The sequence below is a fragment of the Capricornis sumatraensis genome, chromosome 20 (assembly GCF_032405125.1).
Source record: "Capricornis sumatraensis isolate serow.1 chromosome 20, serow.2, whole genome shotgun sequence".
Taxonomy (NCBI): Eukaryota; Metazoa; Chordata; class Mammalia; order Artiodactyla; family Bovidae; genus Capricornis; species Capricornis sumatraensis.
In genome coordinates, this window is record NC_091088.1 from 68,002,980 (window position 1) to 68,026,245 (window position 23,266).

The 23,266-nt window shown below is 47.4% G+C and overlaps 1 protein-coding gene and 1 pseudogene across 1 annotated transcript; both read right to left on the reverse strand.

Moving 5' to 3' along the window:
• Positions 1-1,344: 1,344 nt before the first annotated feature.
• LOC138096956 (killer cell immunoglobulin-like receptor 2DL4) lies at positions 1,345-7,172 on the reverse strand (annotated as a pseudogene).
• A 2,030-nt stretch (positions 7,173-9,202) lies between these two features.
• On the reverse strand, positions 9,203-20,494 carry LOC138096056 (putative killer cell immunoglobulin-like receptor like protein KIR3DP1). Its single transcript, XM_068992137.1, has 9 exons — positions 20,461-20,494; positions 20,283-20,318; positions 18,839-19,117; positions 13,457-13,756; positions 12,091-12,390; positions 11,097-11,147; positions 10,239-10,361; positions 9,470-9,522; positions 9,203-9,358 (listed from the first exon to the last, which is right to left on the reverse strand). Exons 1-9 carry the CDS (start codon positions 20,492-20,494, stop codon positions 9,203-9,205), a joined length of 1,332 nt encoding a protein of 443 aa, XP_068848238.1.
• Positions 20,495-23,266: the final 2,772 nt, after the last annotated feature.

The following is a 23,266-nucleotide window of genomic DNA, read 5'->3' on the forward strand; positions in this document are numbered from 1 at the left end:
GAGGTGGTGGGATTTTTGAAGATGATCCTATAATTCTTGGACTCCACTCTTAACTTCAGAGCTGCTGGGCTGCTTTGGAGGAGGAGAAGGAGTGGCCATGGAGGAACCCCTATAAGATTAGCTCTTCAATTATTAACGCTGTGTGCTCAAAGATGGGGCCAGGTCCAGGTCAGCATGGTCTTGGTTTACATTGAATTCCTCATAGATACTGGTCTCAACGAATAGGTGCATAGGCTCAGGGGAGTGGGAGTGAACAGTCTCTCAGAGAGGGTCCTTAGTTCAAGTGGACAAATATCACATCCTCTGCTGATGGGTCCCAAGAGGAAGGAGATGTGAATGATGGAATGAAATGTGATCTTCAAAGGTTGGAGCACTGGGCATTGGAGGGGCTCGGGCTATGGCAAGGGTTTGGCCTGGGAGGATCCACCTTGCCGTTCACTGTTCTGTCTTCCTTGGGCTCTCCTTTCATGATGGCAACGTCTGCTAATGGAAGAGACTCAAGGCTCTTGGGGTGGGGGTGATTTTTCTAGACTTCCATATCTTTGGTGGGGACATCAAAGCCAAAAAAGCAGGGGTGTGCCTCAGGTTGCTGAGTCTGTCTACTCCACTAAATTAAAAAAGAATATATACCATCACTTATAAGCCCAGCCACTGATGGACTCCCTCAGGAATCTGTGCAAACCCACGGAGCCCATCCTACATCTTCCATTATCGACCATCCTCTAAGGCGTATCAGCAGATTCGCAAGATCATAAGGGGGAGAAGAACAGATGACTGTGGTTGAAGGGAAGAACAGGGCTTGGAATGTCCCTGGTGGCAGAGGGATTGAGTCAACCTTCCAGTGCAGAGACTGTGGTTTCTATCCCTGGTGGGAGAATTGAGATCCCACATCCCTTGAAGCAACTATCCTCAATGCTGCAACTGCTGAGCCCGTGAGCTCTGGAGCCTTGAACTGCACCCCAGCACTGCAACGAGGATCCCCCATGCTGCAGCTGAGTCCTGATGCAGCTGGTAAGGGGAGGGAAGAGGGAGGGGGGTTCAGGATGTGGAACACATGTATACCTATTGTGGATTCATGTTGATGTATGGAAAATTAACACAGTATTGTAAAGTTAAAAAAAATTAATTGACACATATTGTCATAAAATGAACATTGTTCCATTGTCCTCTGGAAGATATTCTCTCAGGGATTACAACAATGGAAATCAGTTTTTAACCTACAGGAGGTGAAAACGCCATTCTCTGCTATGAGCCCACCTCCCCCTGGGTCAGATGACGTTGTGCTTCCCTCTTTCAGACTTACGATTGTGGGTAGAGCACCAGTGACAGTCTGGCTCTTCATACTTACTTTGTGGGGAACCAGTGACAGACAAGAACAGCGAGGAAGATGCTGGTACAGATGAAGGCTATGGAGAGCCTCAGGAGAAGGTGCAGCTGGCTGGGGTGGCCTTGAGGAAGCCGTGCTTCTGCCAACAAGCCAACGGGAGAAGGTCTGCTTATTCGTTGCATACACCCTGCCCCTACACACAGGAGTTATTGTATCCTTGTGTCAAAGTGTGTCAGCAGCTCTCAACCTGATCAGTATGGTCTCCACTTCCCAGGAGGCACCGAAGCATCCAGGAGAGCTGCTAGCAGTGGATGGAGTAAGGAGGCCACGCAAGACCAGCAGTGGTCTGAAACCAGGTCCCCTGGCACTGATGCAGTTTTCCTCTGCTGCCTGTATGACAAGGCATGGTGCATTATATGAATGGGGACTGCGTTAATTTTCCATATATTTCCCCCTCCATCCACATAGACCTGGAATGGAATCCTCAAGAAGATACAACACTTATATTTCTGAACTGTGGAATGTTTAGTTCATAAAACACTAGCAGAAAAATAGTGCATATTGAAGGTGCTCCCTAAAATCCTCCCCTTGCCCCCCATCCTTCCCCAAAGATGCTGGTGGAGGGAGGGTGAGCATCTCCCTTAGCATGGGGTCAAGTCACTCTGTCTCACTTTGTTCAATGTAGAAATTCCCAGTCCCAGAGAATCAGAAACTCAATGCCCCCTCTGGTTTTAATATATACCATGATCTCAAATGTTGATATATCAGGGACTTTGAGGATCCCAAAATTACAGAGCTGGAAGGTGGTAGAGCCAACACTCACAGAGGAACCCTCTGTCTTCTCAAAAATTTGCTGAGATAGGAGACCGTCTTGCTTACCTTCTGTGGTGTGTGGATCCATGGGTGATGGGCAAGTACTTGTAGTGGATTCTAGAGGAGAAAGCCAGAAGGGGTGAACAGTAACCTTCCTCACCCCACCAAAGGAGGACTCTTGTTTCTGGAAGGTTGACCTCCTGCCTGTCCTTGACTGTGTCATTCCTCAGAGCACTGATGGGGCAGGGGAGAGCTTCTGGTGCCTCCCTGTGAATGCGTTACATAGACCCTTCATCCTGGAGAAGAGATGGTGGAAGGAGGTGGGAAGGATATTCCTGATGATGAAAGACAGCTGTAATCAAGAGACATTCTGTCTTCTCCAGGAATGAGTACCTATGCTCCTTAAGTGGAAAATTACCTGTATGTCAGGGGTCTTTCTGGGAAAACATTAAGAGCAAGGGTACAATGCAATCTTGGATCCTCCTGAATGGGCCCAGATTCTCCTCCTTATGGGTCTACCCTGACCCTTTTCTTTATTTGCCTTGATTACAGGACTCTGATGTGGAGCATCCATACAGGAGGTGAAGAGGGTTGAGATGCCATCTACCATCTCTCTTCCACTCTGGTTCTCATTGCCTCCATTTCTCCAGATGCCCTAAGGTCCCCTGACACCAGCACAGAGCCCTTTAGATACAGCCCATGATACAGTAAGATATAATGGGAAAAGCCAAACTGCCTTTTTGGCCTCTGCAATGTGATTTAGTGTATTGAAAATATGGGACTCTTCATGAGGTTCTGGAGGCAGGAATACTGCAGTGAGTTGCCATTTCCTCCCCCAGGGGACCACGTTGGGTCAGAACTCTTCACTATGACCCGTCAGGCTTGGGTGGCCCTGCATGACATGGCTCATAGTTTCATTGAGTTACACAAGCCTCTTCACCACAAGTTGCGATCCATGAAGGGGGAATGTGAAGGACAGAGGATTCTTTCGTGCTGCAGTCCACAGGGTCACAAAGAATTAGACACAGCTTACCGACTGAACAGGAACAAGAAAGCATGGGCCAGGAAGCGGTTCCTCACCTGTGACAGACAGGAACAGTGGGTCGCTGGAGTCTGATCACGAGTCAGGAGAGCGAGTAAAGAAGCCGCAGCACCTGTAGACCCCGCTGTAGGCTGGGGTCCCAGGACCCAGAGGGAACTCTGCCTGGGGTGCTCCGTGGGGGCCCCGCCCTCCATCAAGCAGGCACCCAAGGTTCCCCCCATCCATGAGCAGATGGAACTGGTCAAAGGCACTCTCAGATCTGCAGGCCAAGGTCACGTTTACCCCTGACCTCACCACGGGCCCCCTCTGGGCTGGGAGAGAGGGTTTCTTGGACAGATCTGGAAGGAGGAGAGGCAGTTTCCTGAGACAGGCTCTTCCCGAATCCCATGTCCTTCACTCCTGAACTGAGAATTCACACCCGCGGTTCCTCTCAACTCTCTCTCTCTCTTGGTCTCACTCTCCTATTCTCCCCTGTTTCTCTCCTACTTTCTCTCTCTAGGTCTCTGAAGTTGCCTCCCTCCTAATTTTTTTCCTTCTTGTATTTTTTTTAACTCTCTCCACTTCTCCTTGGATTGGTTGATCTGTCTTCTTTCATTCGGAGCCTCTCATTCTCTACCTCGTCTCTATCTTTCAGCATTATTCATCTGTTCTGTTATCTGTCTATATCTCCATCCACCATTCCATCTACCCATCTTATCATCTGTTTATGTATCCACCCATCGTTCCACCATCTATCTGCCTTTCTATGCGTGTAGCTCTCACCCTATTTTATAATCCATGTGTATGTTCATCCATCATCTTACCTGTCTATCATCTATTTCCACTTCCATGACTTCCTCTGCTTCTCGGTCTCCCTGGCTCTCTTTTGTAATCCCTATTATCTGCCCCCACATCACCATCTTTCTCAATCTTTGCACTCATTCACCCTCCCAAGTCTCTTATTTTTAGGGCTTCTCTGTCCACTCCCTTCTTTCTCATTAATTCTCTATCCCTTTTTCTTTCCATTTACCTTTATTTCTTAAAGATTTTTCCCACTGCCCCAGTCCCTCTGGCTTATTTTCTGTGTTCACACAGCAACTGTGTTTCTGCCTCTGCTTTCCGTTGACTCTGTTTTCTCTCTGATTCCATCTCTCTGTGGGCTTTGCCCTCCATAATCTTACAACGTTTGGTGTGAACTTGCACGTGGGCCTGAGCATACAGCATGAGAACCCATGAAACGCACAACATACAGGAGCTGGCATTTGGCTCCGTCACCAGGGACCTTGGGGTCCTGGGGCACAGTGTGGCTCACCCACCTGGAACAAAGCCACATCTGAGTGAACACAGTATCTGTGCGTCACCCGGGGCATGAGGACTAGGGCTCCTGGGGAAACAGCCTGAGACAGACCAACCTGGTCATGAAGTCCTGGGAAGATACATGGTGTATCCTTGGGTTCTTTGAGTAGAGAAGAGAGTGTACAGTTGAAATGGAAACCAGGCTCCTAAACTGCTTCTGGTCTCTCAACAAAGTCAGGGAGGAAGTGCACCTCTCTGCTCCTTGCCCCTCTGTCTGTGTCTCCCACTTCACTCTTTATCTCCATCTCTGAGTTCCTCTGTCCCTGCCCCTGCCTCTGTCTCTTCTGTCATAACAGGTGGTCTGTGCTTGTTTCTCCTCTGTCTTTGTCTGTTGGATGCAACACTCACCAAGTCGGTTTCTCTCCATGAAAAGCACTTTCTCTCATCTCCCACACCACCACCTGGGGCTTCCACATCCTGGTACATCCAGTCTGTATGCCAGCTCTTGACATTCTCACCTGTGATCACCATGTCCAGAGGGTCACTGAGAGGATGACCACTCAGAGTGGGAGAGATTGAAAGCACAGAGACACCTGCAGGAAAGCCTCCTCGTCTCAAGGTCACCTGCTTACCAACCTCAGTTCCACATGCGGTTTCATTTCCCTTGGAATGGGACATAGCAATTGTAGATTTGGGGTTTTAGGACGTGGGCATCATGGGGTGCCATCATTCTTCACACTGTGGGACCAAATTTCCTCTATTAAATAGCATTTTATCTACAATGCCTGGAGCACTTCCTGTCGTTCTGATTGAACCCTGACTCAACTCCCACCAGAAATCTCTGGGATCCAGGAAAGGGGACAACGGGTAGCCTCTCTGGACAAGAGCTCTCTGACTTGTGACCACAGTTTCCAGGGCTCGCTGGGTGCTGACCACGCAGGGGGGAGGTGACTGTAGTGACCATGACGCCTGGTGGTCCCCGTGTGTACTTCAGTCACGGGCCACGAGGAAGTCCTTCCAGAGCATCACAGCCTGGAGCTCAGGGACATCGGCTCTGTCACCCTTGTGCAGCCTGAACCTGTCAAATCTGAAAGGGGAGTGACCGGAGAGTCACATGCTGTCCTTGAGGAATCCCAAGGTTTGGCCAGGCTGGCAGGGAGGGCTTGTAGTGATCACCTGGGGGAAAAGAATGCATGGTTTACAGTAGAAAATGGGAAACCCTTCCCCTCGCTGGGCTCAGACGACCCACCCCTTACCCACATCTCTAAGGCTCCTTTTCAAACCAGGGGAACCCATGCTGCGTGGAGATTCCCACACCACAGAGGCATAGCACACCCTACATGAAAAATATCTGCTGAGAATTTTGAGCGTGTGTGTGTGCTCAGCCATGTCTGACTCCTGTGACCCTGTGGACTGTAGCCTGCTAGGCTCCTCTGTTTATGGGGATTGTCCAGGCAAGAATACTGAAGTGGGTTGCCATTTCCTTCCCCAGGGGATCTTCCAACCCCAGGACTGAACCCCCATCTTCTGCAGCCCCTGCATTGGAGGCAGCTTTTTCACCACTGAGCTACCAGGGAAGCCTGAGAATGTTGAGCAAGTGTCAACCAACAGATTCTTCCTGGATGTTGATGATGTAAAATTTGTTTTATAAAACGAGACGGAGTAGACACCAATGGAAGAACAATCTGTGTGAGTGAAATGATGTCAGCTCACATGAGAAACACAGGACATGATGGAGTCTGTGGTAGAACCGTCTGGAATCTCAGGGGGCAGGGCATAGGTTCTCCCCTTCTTCTGAATGGAGGCCAGCAGCAGCAGTTCTCTGCAATGCCTATCCATGGAGCTGCTGGAGAGCTGGAACCATCACCTTGTCCTCCAAGGGTCTGTTGTCCCTGGCCCTGCTGCCTTCCCTCAGTCTACAGATAACACCAGTCCCTCCCAGTCACCCCAGCTCTGAGCATCACAGTCTCCTGTAGGTGCCCATAGGGCCTCGCTCAGCAGAGGGAAGAGTATCTGGGGGAGGGTCTCTGGACCAGAATTGGGGGCTAGATTTCCCTGAAAGTGTTAGTAAACCAGTCATGTCAGACTCTTTGTGAGCCCATGGGCTATAGCCCACCAGACTCCTGTATCCATGGAACTGTCCAAGCAAGAATACTGGAGTGCCTTGCCACTTCCTTCTCCTTGAGGAAGATCCTTTGATCTTCCCAATCCAGGGATCAAACCCAGGCCTCCCTCACTGCAGGCAGACTCTCTACCATCAAAGCCCCCCTGGGCTCCCATTTTCTCCTTCCAAAAGACTCACCCTTATGTGGTTATGACTTCCCATGGTTGACCCATCACCCTACCTTCTGTGCCATCTCCCCTCTCATTACAGGACAGTCTTACTTGAGGTGGATGGCAACCACGGTTTGGGGGAAAGACTCACCCTCTTGTGCCCAGATGCTCTGGATCAAGAAGAACCCTGTAAAGAAAGACTCGTGATGGACGATCCATCTCCCATCAGACCTGGCCTTCTACTCCCCTGGCCTGTTCTATGGGCCTCGTTGGCAAGGACAGTGCTCAGCCTTGATGAACCCAACCATTAAGATCCACTTCACCCCTGTGGAGGCAGGGCTCTCTGTTAAGGTGGATCCAGCCCTCCAGGTCAGTATTTGCACCAGGCTTTGTTCCGTTCCAGGACTCAACACATGCCAGGCTGACGATGGTGGACAGCATGGCGCTGCTTCTCCTGAGCAGGAGGCAGCAGCTCAGCAGACCTGAAGAGTACACAGGATGTTATGATGGCGCCCAAACTAACATCGTGTGCAAGCTGACCACAGGACGGAAAGGTGACTCACACAGGCTCTTCTTACCTTAAAAAAGGCAGAGTGTGGGGGCCCCGGCTGAGGGAGGAATTGCACTTCATGGAAAATTTTAAGGCCAGTTCTGTCTCTTCAGATTGCTTAACAAACTTGAACCACAACCTCTGACCCAACCTACCTTGGGCTACGTTTTCAAGTTTACCAAAAATATGCTGCAATATCTAATCTGCTATGACTTTGAGGCACTGAATTGTTTTCTGTTTTCATTCTTGATATAAATTTAATATAATTTATTTCATTCCTGTACTAAAAGATTTTCAAGAATTATGTTTATCTTTAATGTTCAACCATCTCTGTGACATCCGAAGTAAAATTGTCTTTATGGAAAATGCTAATTTCATGATTTTTTTAATTTCTATGTATGCATGGCCAAGTTCCTTGAAAATGAAACAATTTTAATAATTTATGTATAGTTGGCTTACAATATTATATTAGATACATGTGTATTACATAGTGATTCAGTATTTTCAGAGACTACACACAATACAAAATTTATAAAATATTGACTATATTCCCTGTGCTGGACATTATAACCCTGTGAGTTATTTATTATATAAATGGTTGTTGGTGTTTCTTAATCCACTCTGCATACTTTGCTGCCCCTCAACCCCAACCCTCTCCCCTCTCACCTCTCCCCTCTCCTCTCTCCCCTCTCCCCTCTGGTAACCATTAATTGTTCTTTGAATCTGTGAGTCTGATTCTCTTCTGTTATATTTGTTCATCTATTTTTATTTTCTTAATACTTATTATTGTTTATCTGGATGCATCAGATCTGAGATGTGGAACGTGGTACCTTTTTAGTTGAAGCTTGTGGGATCTAGTTCCCTGACCAGGGATTGAACCTGGAGCCCCTGCATTGTGAACCCAGAGTCTTAGTCACTGGACCATCAAGGAAATCACTATTTTGATTTTTAGATTCCACATATAAGTGAAAACTTACAGCATTTCTCTTTCCCTGTCCGACTTATTTCACTAAGCATAATGCCCTCCAAGTCAATCCATGTTCTCAAAAGTCAGGACTTTGTTCTTTTTAGAAAGCTGAGGGGGCTTCCCTGGTAGCTCAGTGGTGCAGAATCCGCCTGACATTGCAGGAGACATGAGAGACCTGGATTCAGTGGGCTGAGAAGATCCCCTGGAGAAGAGAATGGAAACGGATTCCAGGATTCTTGCCTGGAGAATCCCATGCACACAGGAGCCTGGGCGGCTACAGTCCATGGGTCGCAAGAGTCGGAGATGACTGAGTTGACGTAGCATGCATGTATTCAGCCTCATATGGTTAGTGGCACCAGACTGGCTATCTCAGAGAATACTTCATCTTTTTATTTTGCCAACGAGCATTATTATTTTTTCATGGAAAGCATTTTATTTTAAATATAGCACTGTTCACACGTCAATCCCAAACTCCCCTCTATCTGTCCCACCACTCTTCCCCTCTGGTAACTCTATGTTTGTTCTCTAAGTCTACAAGTCTGTTTCGGCCTGTAAATAAGTTTACCCTTGTAAAATGTTAATGAAGAGGGGTTTTCTTTTATTGGTTTTGTTTTATTTTAAACTGAATAACTTGAAAAATCAACTGGCAAATTTCTTATTCTTTATTAGAATTGTAGAAAAAGTAGGGTGATCATGATAAGCTACCTAGTATGAGCGATTGATTATAGCATCTTCCCAAGCAGTGAAATAGTTACAATAGAGTTGGAATAGCCAGGAGATTATTAAGAGGGGGTGGGATTTTTGAAGAAGATACTATAATTCTTGGACTCCACTCCTCACCTCAGAGCTATTGGGCTGCTTTGGAAGAGAAGGAGTGTCCACGAGGAACCCCTTTAACAAGAGATCTAGGTCCTTGATTTGTAACACTCTGTGTGCTCAAAGGATGGGCACAGGTCAGGGCTGAGCATGGTCTTGGTTTATGTTGAATTCCTCATAGATAATGGGCTCGGCAGAGGGATGCATGGGCCTCAGGGGAGCGGGAGTGGACCGTCTCTTGGAGAGGGTCCCGAGGTCCAAGTGAGCGTATATCACGTCTTCTGCTGCAGAGTCCTGAGAGGATAGAGGTGAGAATGATGGACTGAGACGTGATCTTCGAAGGCTGGGCCACTGGGCATTGGAGGGGCTCAGACTATGGCAAAGGTTTGGGCTGGGAGGACTCACCTCGCCGTTCACTGTTCTGTCTTCCATGGGCTCTCCATCCATGATGGCAACATCTGTGAATGGAAGAGAGTCAAGGCTCTTCAGGGTGGATGCAGCTATTGCAAACCTCCGTAACTTTGATAGTTACATCAAAGTTAGAAAAAGGTAGGGGTGTGCCCCAGGTTGCTGAGCCTGTCTTTACCCGTAAATGAAACAAAACAAAACATTCCATATACAAGCCCAGCCATTCATGGACTGTCTCAGGAACCTGTGCAAACCCACGGACCCATCCTGCATCTTCTGTTGTGGACCAAGCTCTTCTACATATCAGCAGCGTCCCAGGATCATGTAGGGGAGAAAAACGGATGGCTGTAGTTGAAGGGAAGAACAGGGCTTGGAATGTCCCTGGTGGCCCAGGGATGAGGAGTCAACCTTCCAGTTCAGGGAGCGTGGGTTCTATCCCTGGTGGGAGAACTGAGATCCCACATGCCTTGAAGCAACTATCCTTAATGCTGCAACTGTTGAGCCCACGAGCTCTGCAGCCTTGAACTGCACCCCAGCTCCACAATGAGGATTTCCCATGCTCCAGCCAAGACTAGATGCCACCAAGAATAAATCAATACATATTTTCATAAAAAGAATGGGGTTCATTGGGTCTGGCAGATGTTCCATCAGGGATTACAACAATGGAAATCAGTTTTTAACCCACAGGAAGTGAAAATGCCATTCTTTGCTATGAGCCCACCTCTCCCTGGGTCAGATGATGCTGAGCTCGCCTCTTCAGACTTACGATTTGGGGTAGAACACCAGTGACAGACAAGAGCAGCGAGGAAGATGCTAGTAGAAGTGAAGGCTATCACAAGCCCCAGGACAATGTACCACGTGCTGGAGTATTCCTGAGTGAGCCAGGTTTCTGCCAACAAGCAAAAGGAAGGTCTGGGTATTCGTTGCACATGCTGTGCCCCTACACACTGGATTTATTGTATTCTTGCGTCAAAATGTCAGTATCTATCAACCTGATCAGTTATGGTCTCCACAACCCAGAAGGTACCAAAGCATCCAGGAGAGATGCTAGCAGTGGATGAAGTAAAGAGGCTGTGCGAGACCAGCAGACGTCTGAAGCAAGGTCCCCCGGGCATGGATGCAGTTTTTCTCTGCTGCCCCGTATGACAGGCATGGTGTTTCTGGTTGAATGTGACCCTTTAATGCACAGTACGTTTCCCCCTCCATCCACATAGACCTGGAATGGAGTCCTCAAGAAGACATGACACTTATTTCTGACCTCTGGAATGCTTAGTTCACAAAACACTAACAGAGGAATACCACATATTGAAGGTGCTCCCTAAAATTCTCCTCTTGCCCTGCCATGCTTCCCCAAATCGCTTGTTGGAGGAAGGGTGAGCATCTCCCTTAAGCATGGTTTTAGGTCACTCTGACCCACTTTGCTCAATTTAGAAATTCCCAGTCACAGAGCATGAGAAGCTCAATGCCCACCCTGGTTCTAGGCAGTCGACGGTCTCAAATGCTGTAACGACAGGGACATTGAGGAGTCCAAAGCCACAGAGCTGGGAGGTGGCAGAGCCAACACTCACACAGGCACCCTCTGTCTTCTCAGAAATTTGCTGAGATAGGAGACCGTCTTGCTTACCTTCTGTGGTGTGGGGTTCCATGGTTGATGGGCAAGTACTCGTAGTGGATCCTAAGGGAAAAAAGTCAGAAGGGGTGAACAAGAACCTTCCTCATACTCACTGAATGAGGACTGTGTCATCCCTCAGAGCACTGATGGGGGGAGGGGAGGGCTTCTGGTCGCTCCCCGTGAAAGCACTGAGTAGACCCTCCATCCTGGAGAAGGGATGGTGGAAGGAGGCGAGAAGGATATGCCTGGTGGTGAAAGACAGCTGTAAGCTAGAGACATCCTCTCTGCTCTGGGAATGAGTGTCTGTGCTCCTTAATTGGGAATCCCCTGTATGTCAGAGCTGCTTCTGGGAGAACATGAAGAGCAAGGGGCCAAGGCAATCTCTGATCTTCTGAAATCAGCCCAGCCTCTCCTCCTCCTGGCTCTACCCTGACCCTATTCTTTATTTGCCTGGATAGACAGGACTCTGCTGTGGAGCATCCATACAGGAGGTGGAGGAGGGTTGAGATGCCATCTACCATCTCTCTTCTCTGGTTCTCTGGTTCTGGTCTCATTGCCTCCATTTCTCCAGGAACGCTATGGTTCCCCTGACACCAACACAGAGCCCTTGAGATAGAGCTCATGATACAGTAAGATGTTATGCAAAAACCCAAATGGACTATTTGCCCAGTGCAATCTCATCTACTATAATGTAAAGCATGGGACTCTTCATCAGTTCTCAATGCAAGAGTGCTGGAGTGGGTTGCCATTTCTTCCTCTAGGAGACCACCTTTAGTCAGGAATCTTCACTATGACAAGTCAGGCTTGGGTGGCCCTACACGACTGGCTCATAGCTTTACTGAGGTATGAAGGTCCCTTCACCACTACAAGGCTGTGATCCATGAGGAGGAGATTGTGAAGGACAGAGGAGTCTGTCCCGCTGCAGTTCATGGGGTTGCAAAGAGCTGGAAACAGCATAGCAACTGAACAGGAACAACAAAGCACGGGCCAGGAAGAGATTCCTCACCTGTGACAGACAGCAACAGTGGGTCGCTGGAGTCTGACCAAGAGTAGGGAGAGTGAGAGAAGGAGCCGTAGCACCTGTAGACCCCGCTGTGGGCTGGGGTCCCAGGACCCAGAGGGAACTCTGCCTGGAGTGCTCCGCTGGGGCCCCGCCCTCCAGCCTGGGAGCGCCCAAGGTTCCCGCGCTCGCTGAGCAGATGGAACTGATCAAAGGCGCTCTCGGAGCTGCAGACCAAGGTCACGTTCTCTCCTGACCTCACCACGGGGCCCCCCTGGGCTGAGAGAGAGGGTTTCCTGGACCGACCTGCAAGGAAGAGACCGTGATCTCAGAGCACGAAGTAACTCAAGTCCTAAATGGAGGACTAAAGCCGGAAGTGTGCAACAAGAGAAGCACTGCAGTGAGAAGGCCGCCCACCGCCAGGAGAGAAAGACCCACAGTAACGGACACCCGGCACAGGGAAACACTCAGAAATAACTTTAAAAATGGAGTGTCACTTAAAATCCTTTGACACGAATTAATAATTTTTAAAATGGATTGTCATTTAATGTCCTTTTTAAAAGAAAGAGTATATGTATATATATGAATAACTGAACCTCTCTGTTGTACAACAGGAATTAACAACATCTGAAATCAACTAGATTTCAACAAACATAAATAAAAACTAAATAAAAAAAAAAAAAACTTGTGAGGTTCTCTTGAAATAAGTGGAACTTACTAACTACTGCTGGGACTATCAGAAAACATGGCATTGACCCAGAAGAAGAGATTATGGAGTAGAAATTGCCAGAATCTCATTTGATCTTTGACCATCTCATTCTTGAGAGCATGTTCAGGGCTGCCATGCCCACCCCCAGGGGCTGGAAGGGACTCCTCAGTGGGATGGTTGGAGGGACCACTCCCCCCTCTTTGTGCAGGACTCATTAAAACAAGGACCTGAGCAACGTCAGGGTGTCGACCTCCATCTCGATCAACCAGGGGCTGGACTGCAGGGTATCTGGTACCACATGTGCTGCTGACAGAGGAAGGGAGCTCTGACATGAAAGCGGGAAACCAACGCCTTAAGCAACCATCACTGGCTTCCTAAGCAGGGAATTTCCCATATCCCAGCTCTGGTACATTTTTCTCCATGGGTCGTCATTTCATGTTCTCACTCCTTCCCTCTGTCACCGGCTGTGTCTTCCCCTTAGCACATGGCAGGGACTCTGTTCTCTTCTCCCTTCCGTGTTCACACCTCCTCTCTCTGCTTTGTTCCCTCTCTTGAGTTTTTGAGTGTCTCTGCACGCCTGTCATTCTCTCCCGGTATTGAAGCCGGACTGGACACCAGACCTGTGACAGAGAGAGCTGAAGGGACTGGTCTGGCCACACTCACCTGTGATGATGATGTCCACGGGGTCGCTGGGGGCTGACCACTCATAGGGAGAGCAGCTGAGAGAGCCGTAGCATCTGTAGGTGCCTGCACTCGCCAAAGTCATGGGGCCAATGGAGAAGTCAGCTGGGGCATCCCCACCAGTGAACATCTCTCCACATCTCTGGAACTGCCCCGTGCTGCTCGTTTTGTGCAGGATAAATTTGTCAAGCAGCGTCGATGAGTGACAGCGGAGGGTCACATTCTCTCCCGCATGTACGAGGAGGCCTGGGTGGGCTGAGATGGAGGGTTTTGGGAACACACCTAGGAGCAAAGAGCATGTGAGCTTCAGTGAATCACCCCACATCAGCAATTCCCTTGACATCCGAAGGTGTAAAAAACCTCCTCATGAAGCAGCAAAGCCAACTGCCCTTCTTGTCTGTTCTGTTGCATTTTTTTGTCCTTGTCCTCGGGCTCTGGCTCATTCTTTTCTGTTTCTCTTTGCTCAAGACCTCCAGCCTCCTCTGTGTTTATTCTAAGCTCTTTAGCTGTTGGATCTGCTCTTAGCTTCATGAATGCATAGTCAGTCCCTTCAGTTGTGTCTCACTCTGTGGGGCCCCATGGAGTGTAGCCCGCCATGCTCCTCTGTCCATGGGATTCTCCAGTTGAGAATACTGGAGTGGGTTGCAGTGCTCTTAACTTCATCCCATCCCTACTATGCATGGTGGGGGGCTGGGGTGGGTCTGCTTCTCTGGTAGAATACATACCAGGCATAATACAAACCCTGTCTCCCTTCACACTCATCTTCTAGAATGCGGGTGATGATTGGCAGGAGATTGGGAAGCAGATGGAGGAAAAAGGTGAACACTTCCCCATCTGTGATCCCCACTTCATGCCTCTGGAGACATTCCTGGGCTGACTTGGTCTTAACTGAGACCCCAGCTCCTATATATGGGATTACAGCTCCCTACTGGCTGGAAGGAGAGAAAGACCCACAGTAATGGATACCCAGCACAGGGAAAAATTCAGAAATAACTTTAAATGTGGAGTGTCATTTAAAATCCAATTAAAAATAATTTTTTAAATGGAGTGTCATTTAACATCATTTTTTAAAATCTGCCTCCACAACTGAGATTTTAAAAAGTTTTTTTAAAAATACAAATTCATTTATTTTACTTAGAGGCTAATTACTTTACAATATTGTATTGGTTTTTGCCATGCATCAACATGAATCCGCCATGGTGTACACGTGTTCCCCATCCTGAACCCCCTCCCACACCATCACTCTGGACATCCCAGTGCACCAGCCCCGAACATCCTGCATCATGCATTGAACCTGAACCGGGGATTTGTTTCACATATGATGTTATACATGTTTCAATGCCATTCTCTCAAATCATCCCACCCTCACCCTCTCCCACAGAGTTTAAAAGACTGTTCTATACATCTGGGTCTCTTTTGCTGTCTCACATACAGGGTTATCATTACCATCTTTCTAAATTCCTTTTATATACATTATTATACTGTATTGGTGTTTTTCTTTCTGGCTTACTTCACTCTGTATAATAGGCTCCAGTTTCATCCATCTCATTAGAACTGATTCAAATGTATTCTTTTTAATGTCTGACTAATACTCCATTGTGTATATGTACCACAGCTTTCTTATACATTCATCTGCTGATTCACATCTAGGTTGCTTCCATGTTCTGGCTATTATAAACAGTGCCGCGATGAACATCGGGGTACACGTGTCTCTTTCAATTTTGGTTTCCTTGGTGTGTATGTCCAGCAGTGGGTTATAAGGCAGTTCTATTTCTAGTTTTTAAAGGAATCTCCACACTGTTCTCCCTAAAGTCAGGAACAAGACTAGAGTGCCCACTTTTAGCACTACTATTCAACATAGTTTTGGAATTTTTGGCCACAGCAATCAGAACAGAAAGAGAAATAAAAGAATCCACGTTGGGAAAGAAGTAAAACTCTCACTCTTTGCAGATGACATGATCCTCTGCATAGAAAACCCTAAAGACTCCAGCAGAAAATTACTAGAGCCAATCAAGGAATATAGTAAAGTTGCAGGATATAAAATCAACACACAGAAATCCCTTGCATTCCTATACACTAATAATAAGAAAATAGAGAAATTAAGGAAACAATTCCATTCACCATTGCAACAACAACAAAAATACTTAGGAATATATCTGCCTAAAGAAACAAAAGACCTATGTATAGAAAACTATCAAACACTGGTGAAAAAAATCAAAGAGGACAGAAATAGATGGAGAAATATACTGTGTTCATGGATCAGAAGAATCAATATAGTGAAAATGAGTATACTACCCAAAGCAATCTATAGATTCAATGCAATTCCTATCAAGCTATCAAGGGTATTTTTCACAGAGCTAGAAGGAATAGTTTCACAATTTGCATGGAAATACAAAAAACATGGAATAGCCAAAGCAATCTTGAGAAAGAAGAATGGAACTGGAGGAATCACCCTGCCTGACTTCAGGCTCTACTACAAAGCCACAGTCATCAAGACAGTATGGTACAGGCACAAAGACAGAAATATAGATCAATGGAACAAAATAAAAAGCCCGGAGATCAATCCACACATTTATGCACACCTTATCTTTGACAAAGGAGGCAAGAATATACAATGGAGAAAAGACAATCTCTTTAACAAGTGGTGCTGGGAAAACTGGTCAACCACTTGTAAAAGAATGAAACTAGAACACTTTCTAACACCATTCACAAAAATAAACTCATAGTGGATTAAAGATCTAAAGGTAAGATCAGAAACTATAAAACTCTTAGAGGAGAACATAGGCACAACACTCTCTGACATAAATCACAGCAGGATTCTCTATGACCCACCTCCCAGAATATTGAAAATAAAAGCAAAAATAAACAAATGGGACCTAATTAAAATTAAAAGTTTCTGCACAACAAAGGAAACTGAAAGCAAAGTGAAAAGACAGCCTTCAGAATGGGAGAAAATAATAGCAAATGAAGCAACTGACAAAGAATTAATCTCAAAAATGTACAAGCAAATCCTGCAGCTCAATTCCAGAAAAATAAACGACCCAATCAAAAAATGGGCCAAAGAAGTAAACAGACATTTCTCAAACAAGACATACACATGGCTAGCAACCACATGAAAAGATGCTCAACACCACTCATTATCAGAGAAATGCAAATTAAAACCACAATGAGGAACCATTTCATGCAGTCAGAATAGCTGCTATACAAAAGTCTACAAGCAATAAATGCTGGAGAGGGTGTGGAGAAAAGGGAAACCTCTTACACTGTTGGTGGGAATGCAAACTAGTGATATAATATCCTTTTTAAAAAAACCCAATACAATATTATAAAGTAATTAGCCAAAATAAATAAATTCAAATTAAAAAAAAGAATATATGTATATGAATAGCTGAATCATTCTGTTGTACAACAGGAATTAACAACATCTTAAATCAACCAAACTTCAACAAAATTCAATAAGAAAAAATAGATTTAAAAAATCAACCAGATTGGGCTGCTCTTGAAAAACGTAACATACTAAGTACTGTTGGGACCATGAGAAAACATGGTATTGACCCAGAAGCAGACATTATGGAGTGGAAATTGCCATAATCTCACAGGATCTTTGACCACCTCATTCTTGAGGGAGTGTTCAGTGCTGCCCTGTCTGACCCCAGGGGCTAGACGTGACTCCTTAGTGGGAGGGTTGGAGGGACCACTCCCCCATCTTTGTGCAGAAGGATGTGTTAAACCACAAGGCTGAGCAACTTCAGGGTGTCAACCTCCATCTCAATCACCCAGGGGCCGGACTGCAGGGGGGCCGGTACCACAGTGTGCTGCTGACAGAGGAAGGGAGCTCTGATGTGAAAGCAGGAAACCAACCCCTTAACCAGCCATCAGCGGCTGCCTGAGCGGAGAACCGCCCGCGTCCCTGCTCTGGTACACTTTTCTCTGTTGGTCGTTCTTTCACGTTCTTGCTCCTTCCCTCTGTCACCGGCTGTGTCTTTCCCTTAGCACACGGCAGGGACTCTGTTCTCTTTTCCCTTCTGCTCTCACATCTCCTCTCTCTCTGGTTTGTTCCCTCTCCCGAGTTTGTGAATGTCTCTGCACGCCTGTCATTCTCTCCTGGTACTGATGCTAGACTGGACACCAGAACTTCTGTGACACGGAGAGAAGAAGGCACTGCTTTGGCCACACTCACCTGAGATGATGATGTCCACGGGTTCGCTGGGAGCTGACCACACATAGGGGGAGTGGCTGAGAGAGCCATAGCATCTGTAGGTGCCCGCACTCGCCAAAGTCATGGGGCCAATGGAGAAGTCAGCTGCGGCATACCCACTAGTGAGCATCTGTCCACGTCTCTGGAAATTCTCTGTGCTATTTTCTTGGTGCAGGATAAACTTGTCAAACCACCGCAGTGACTGACAGCGGAGGGTCACATTCTCTCCCGCATGCATGAGGGGGCCTGGGTGGGCTGAGATGGAGGGTTTTGGGAACACACCTAGGAGCAAAGAGCTTGTGAGCTTCAGTGAGTCACCTCACCTCAGCGCTTCCCCTGACATCTGAAGGTGTGAAAAATGTCCCCATGAACCATCAAAGCCAATTACCCTTCCTGTCTGTTCTGTTGCATTTTCTTTGCCTGCTCTTGGGCTCTGGCTCATGCTGTTCTGTTTCTCTTTGCTCAAGACCTCCAGCCTCCTCTGTGTATATTCTAAACTGTTTAGCTCTTGGATCTGCTCTCAGCTTCAGGCATGCATACTCAGACACTTCAGTCCTATCCAACTCTGCAACCCCATGAACCATAGCCTGCCAGGCTCCTCTGTCCATAGGATTCTCCAGGTGAGAATACTGGAGTGGGTTTCCACGCTCTCAGCTTCATCCTGTCCCTAATATGTGTGGTGGGGAGCTGGGTGGTTCTGATGATGCATTCCCTGGCTCTGTTCACACTCATCTAGAATATGGGTGATGACTGGCAGGAGATTGGAAAGGAGATGGAGAAAAAATGGAACACTTACCCATCTGTGAACCCCACCTCATGCTTCTGGAGACATTACTGGGACTCCTTCCTGGGGCTCCAGCTCCTTCATAGGGGATTATAGCTCCCTACTGGGTGGCAGGTGCTGGATCAGGGTCGTTCCCCATCCTCCCTGCTGGCAGGCAGTGGCAGCATCCTGTCCAACTAATGCCTAGGGAGGCTCCTCCTTCCTTTGCCAGAGCACCCCATCTATTCAACACCTTGAGTTTGAACTCTCAGAGTGGGTTCTCTTTCCTGATTCATTCCTGGCTGGAAATCCTGAGTAAATCTTAGACCACGTAAGGAACTTGGACCTTGGATGGGATTGCCTCCATAGACAGCTGTCCTGGGCTGGGCTGGACTCCTCCTACCTGTGACCACAATCTGCAGGGTGTCACTGTGTGTGGACGATGCAGGGAGAGACCAGGAGAATCCAGAACATGTGTAGGACCCGGCATGTTTTCTGGTCACCGGGCCAAGGGTGAAGGTGTTGAAATGTTTTCCATGGAGCTCGGTCAAACTGGTCCCATCTGTTTTGAACAGTCTGAATCTCTTAAGTGGAGAACGGAAGTGACACTGAAGAGTCACAGTCTGTCCTAAGGGAACCACGGGGCTTGGCCAGGCTGACAAAGAGGGCTTCTCATATTCACCTAGGAGAGAAGGAGCCACAGGTTTTGAGAGGAAAATAGGAATGGTCCCCTCTCCCCACTGGTCTTGTTGGAGTGCTTCCCCTTCAATTCTTCCAAGGCACCAACCCTAAAGTGTATCACCGTGATACTCAAGGACACCTGGGGCTGGGGGACAGACAGAGAAACACTCAACCCAGGACAGACATCACGGAGATTCTAAGAATATGATTCTCAGCAGTGATTCTTATCAGGAGAAGAACAACTCCTTGGGTTGACAAAATGTTGAAAACTCTATCAAAACACAAAACACTGTGGATTCCTGGGTGGTCCGGTGGTTAGGACTCAGCACTTTCTCTGCCAAGGGCCTGGGTTGAATCCCTAATTATGGAACTGAGATCCTGCATGCTGTACGATGCAGGCAAAAGAAACACCACAAAAAAACTGACGCCTGGAAAAGAAGTTAGAGGGCTTCCCTGTGGATTTGTTGTAGCTCAAGTGGTAAAGAAACTTCTTGCCATGCAGTAAAGCAGGGTTCAGTCCCCAGGTAGGGAAGATCCCCTGGAGAAGGAAATGGCAACCCCGTCCAGTATTCTTGCCTGGAGAATCCCATGGACAGAGGAGCCTGGTGAGCTACAGTCCGTGGGGTCACAAAGAGTCAGACATGAATGAGCGACTTACAGTAACACAGGTAACAAGTGAAAAAGCCACTTGACTGAAAAGAAGGAAATAAAGCTGGAACCTGGCTCCTTTGTTCGCTAACCTAGATAAAATGTGTGACAAGGTCCAGGTGTCCCTGCCTGATGAGCAGACCCTTCCCTGGGCTCAGGTCCAGAGGGAATCCTGCAGATCCTGTTGTTAAGGGCCAGCTGGAGATGCCATGAGCCACCTTGTAGACAAGGGTCTGTGGGATACAGCCTCTTGCTTCCCTCTCATGATAGAAATGGCACTCAGTGAGCCTAGCTCCCAGCTTCCAGACATCACACTGTGCCTTCAGGTCCAGAGTCCAGAGCTGGGCTAACCTCTGTGGAGAGTGAGATGAGTATCAAGGCCAATAGGAGGACCTGGGATCCACAGGGCCTGCGGCTCTCACTGTACTCACAGGGGTCTCACCCCAGTCCCCATGTGTCCTCTGCATCAGCCACAACTGCTCTGCTTAACAGAGAAATAAGGGATGGGGAGGACTCACCCACAGCTGCCCGGATCCTCAGACTCACACAGAATCCTAGAAGGAAAAGCACGTCAGAGATGGCTTGTCCCGATGGACCCCACACTCTTTGCACCTTCATGCAGGGAACCTGGTCAGTGGTGTGAAGACCTCCTAATTTCCACCATAACCCTCTCCAACCGTGTCTTTCTGGACTTACCAAGACTCAGGAGGCTGAGGAGTGTGGGGCACATGGCTCTGCTTCTGTGAGACTGGAGGCAGAACTGAGCAAAGCTGACAGAGTCACCGGATGCGGAAGGCAGTCAGTGTTGTTGGTACAGTCAGCCTGGCTCATGTCACACGGGATGATGGCCAGCCTCTTCTCACACCAGGGATGGAAGTCTGACTTGAGCCAATTCACTGAGCATGCCCCATGACCCAAACGTCCCTTTTTGTTTCCCTAAACACTGTAAACCTAAGCGGATTTGAACAGATTTAGTTGCCTTTAGGAAGTAATAAGTGTGCTTCAGTGTATACCATGCAGGATGCTTTCCCCAAGCTCATGATAAATCTCATTAACCTTAACTCTTCACAGAAGAGAAACCACATGTTCCCACCTCGTATGTCAGGCTCAGTGCAGGTTGCCAATTAAAGACTCATTAATAGAGACTTTGATTCTGCATTCTTATGAGAGGACCTGACAGGCATAATATGGCTCTTTGAAATAATGAAAAAATTCTACATTGTAATATATGTGATTAAGGAACCAACTGTGTTAGTTTCAGCTGTACAGTAAAGTGATTCAGTTATACATATACATGCATCTGTTGCTTTTCAAGTTCTTTTCCCTCTTAGGTAGTTACAGAATATTAAGTAGAATTCTCTGTTTTATATAGTAGGTCCTTGTGGTCATGCATTTTTAATATAGCCGTGTGTTTATGTCAATCCCAAACTTACAATATAACCTCCCCTGACACTATCCCCCCTGGTAATCGTAAGTTCATTATCTGTGAGTCTGTTTTGTAAATAAGTTCATTTTTTCAGACGTCACAAGTAAGCAATATCATGCAATATTTGTCTTTCTCTGACTCTTCTTCAGCTGAAATTATTTCGTGACTGTGAGTGGAGACTTTGCACACACAACACTCTCTGTCTCTCTCTCTTCCTCCCTTTCCAATCCAAGGACCACACATGTACACAAAGGTAATGTGTGTAAAGATGACTGTGGCGTTTTTTTGGGAGGGGATTTGTTCTGCCTGAAAGGGTGGACCAGTTTCCCTCTAGATACTAGATGAACACAAAATATGTCAATGAGAGACTTCCAAGCTCCAGAATGTTTGAGTGAGGGGCATGTTCACAACAATCAACTCCAAACTGGGACAAAATGGCCCAGCTCTTTCAGGAGGCCAAGGGAAGACACACACCCAGTTCAACTGTTGTTCATAGACAGGAAAGAACCTCAGTAAGGGCAGTGATCCATACCATTGTGCTGGGGGTGGGGGTTGTTAACAATAGTGATGCTCTCTAAGTAATAAATCTGGTCTCCTCTTGATCATTATGTATGTAATGGAGTAACAGTACAGTCACTCTTCTTAAAATGTCCTTTTATTTCCTTAATATCATGTTTCAGAATTGATTTATATTTTTTGTCATTTCAGTTTGTGCATTTTTACTGCTGTGTAATGTTTCACTGCAGATATATAAACCACAAATTTTTAAAAATTAAAAAAATTGAAAAAAAAAGATGGCGGAGGAATAGGACGGGAAGACCACTTTCTCCCTCACAAATTCCTCAAAAGAACATTTCAACGCCGAGCAAACTCCACAAAACAACTTCTGTAGGCTGGCAGAGGACAGCAGGCAACCAGAAAAGCAGACCGTTGTCTTCAAAAACAGGTAGGAAAAAATATAAAAGATGAAAAAGGAGACAAAGGAGGTGGGGAGGGAGCTCCGTCCCGGGAAGGGAAGCCCATCCCAGGAAGGGAATTTTAAGAAGAGAGGTTTCCAGAGCCTTGGAAACACAGAGGGCAACATAACAGGAAGGAAAAATAAATAAGTAATTAAAACCAACAGATTACAAGCCCAACAGTAGCTCCCCCAGTGGAAAAGCAGCACAGACGCCTGCATCCGCCATTGGGAAGTGGGGGCAGGGCAGGGACGCGCGGGAGGCGTGGGCTGCAGTGCTTTGTAAGAATCGGGCAGGAACGCCCCACGCGCAACCAGAATGATCTAACTTGGGGTAGCAAACCAGACTGTGGGATAGCTACCGCACGAAAAGCTCGAACATAAGACACTGCCAGGACCGAGCACAGAACAAAGGATGGAACGGAAAAAGCCGGCTGCAGACCATCCCCCGCCGGGGACAGGCAGCCAGAGCCGTAAGGACTGGAAAGGGGCAATTGCAGACCTGGAGAGACTTTACTTACCTAACTGCAAGCAGGCTTCTTTGCTAAGACTTCTGGGGGTGCTGGACAGTCACAATCTGCCTCACGGGGGGCACCAGCGGTCCACCCAGAAAGCTGAGCAGCAGTGGCAGAAAAGGTGACAAGCCACGGCGATCGCACTCGCCAAACTCCTGAGCTACTCGGACCTGGGAAGGGCACAAAGCACAGTCCCAGCCGAATCTGTGCCTCTGAGGGCTGCCTGAGCGCCGAACCTGAGCGGCTTGGACCGGGGAAGTGCACGCAGCCTAGGGCCGGCCCCAGACGGTTCCCGGCTGAGCATCGTAGAGCCGGAGCGGTTTGTGCACCGCGAGAAGGGACAGGTCAAGCGGGGCTGAGACACTGTGTGCACACGACAGTGCTATTTGTTTGCAGCATCCCCCCCTCCCCATAGCACGACTGAACTAGTGAGCCTAAAAAACCAGCAAACAGAAGAAGTTAAACAGAGGGAACCGCCTTGGAAGTCATCCCACACGGCCCACAACATCAGAGAAGGGCCAGATATATTTTTACTATTGTTAAAATCATTCCTTTTTTTTGTTCTGTTTTGTTTTTTGTTTTCTTTCTTTTTTTTCTAACTTTTTT

Coding starts and splice junctions, on each gene's coding strand:
- LOC138096056 (XM_068992137.1), bottom strand. CDS start 20,494: ATGTGCCCCACACTCCTCAGCCTCCTGAGTCTTG. Junction 20,319..20,460: donor CCTCAGCCTCCTGAGTCTTG/GTAAGTCCAGAA, acceptor TTTTCCTTCTAG/GATTCTGTGTGAGTCTGAGG. Junction 10,362..11,096: donor GGAACCCCACACCACAGAAG/GTAAGCAAGACG, acceptor GCTTGTTGGCAG/AAACCTGGCTCACTCAGGAA.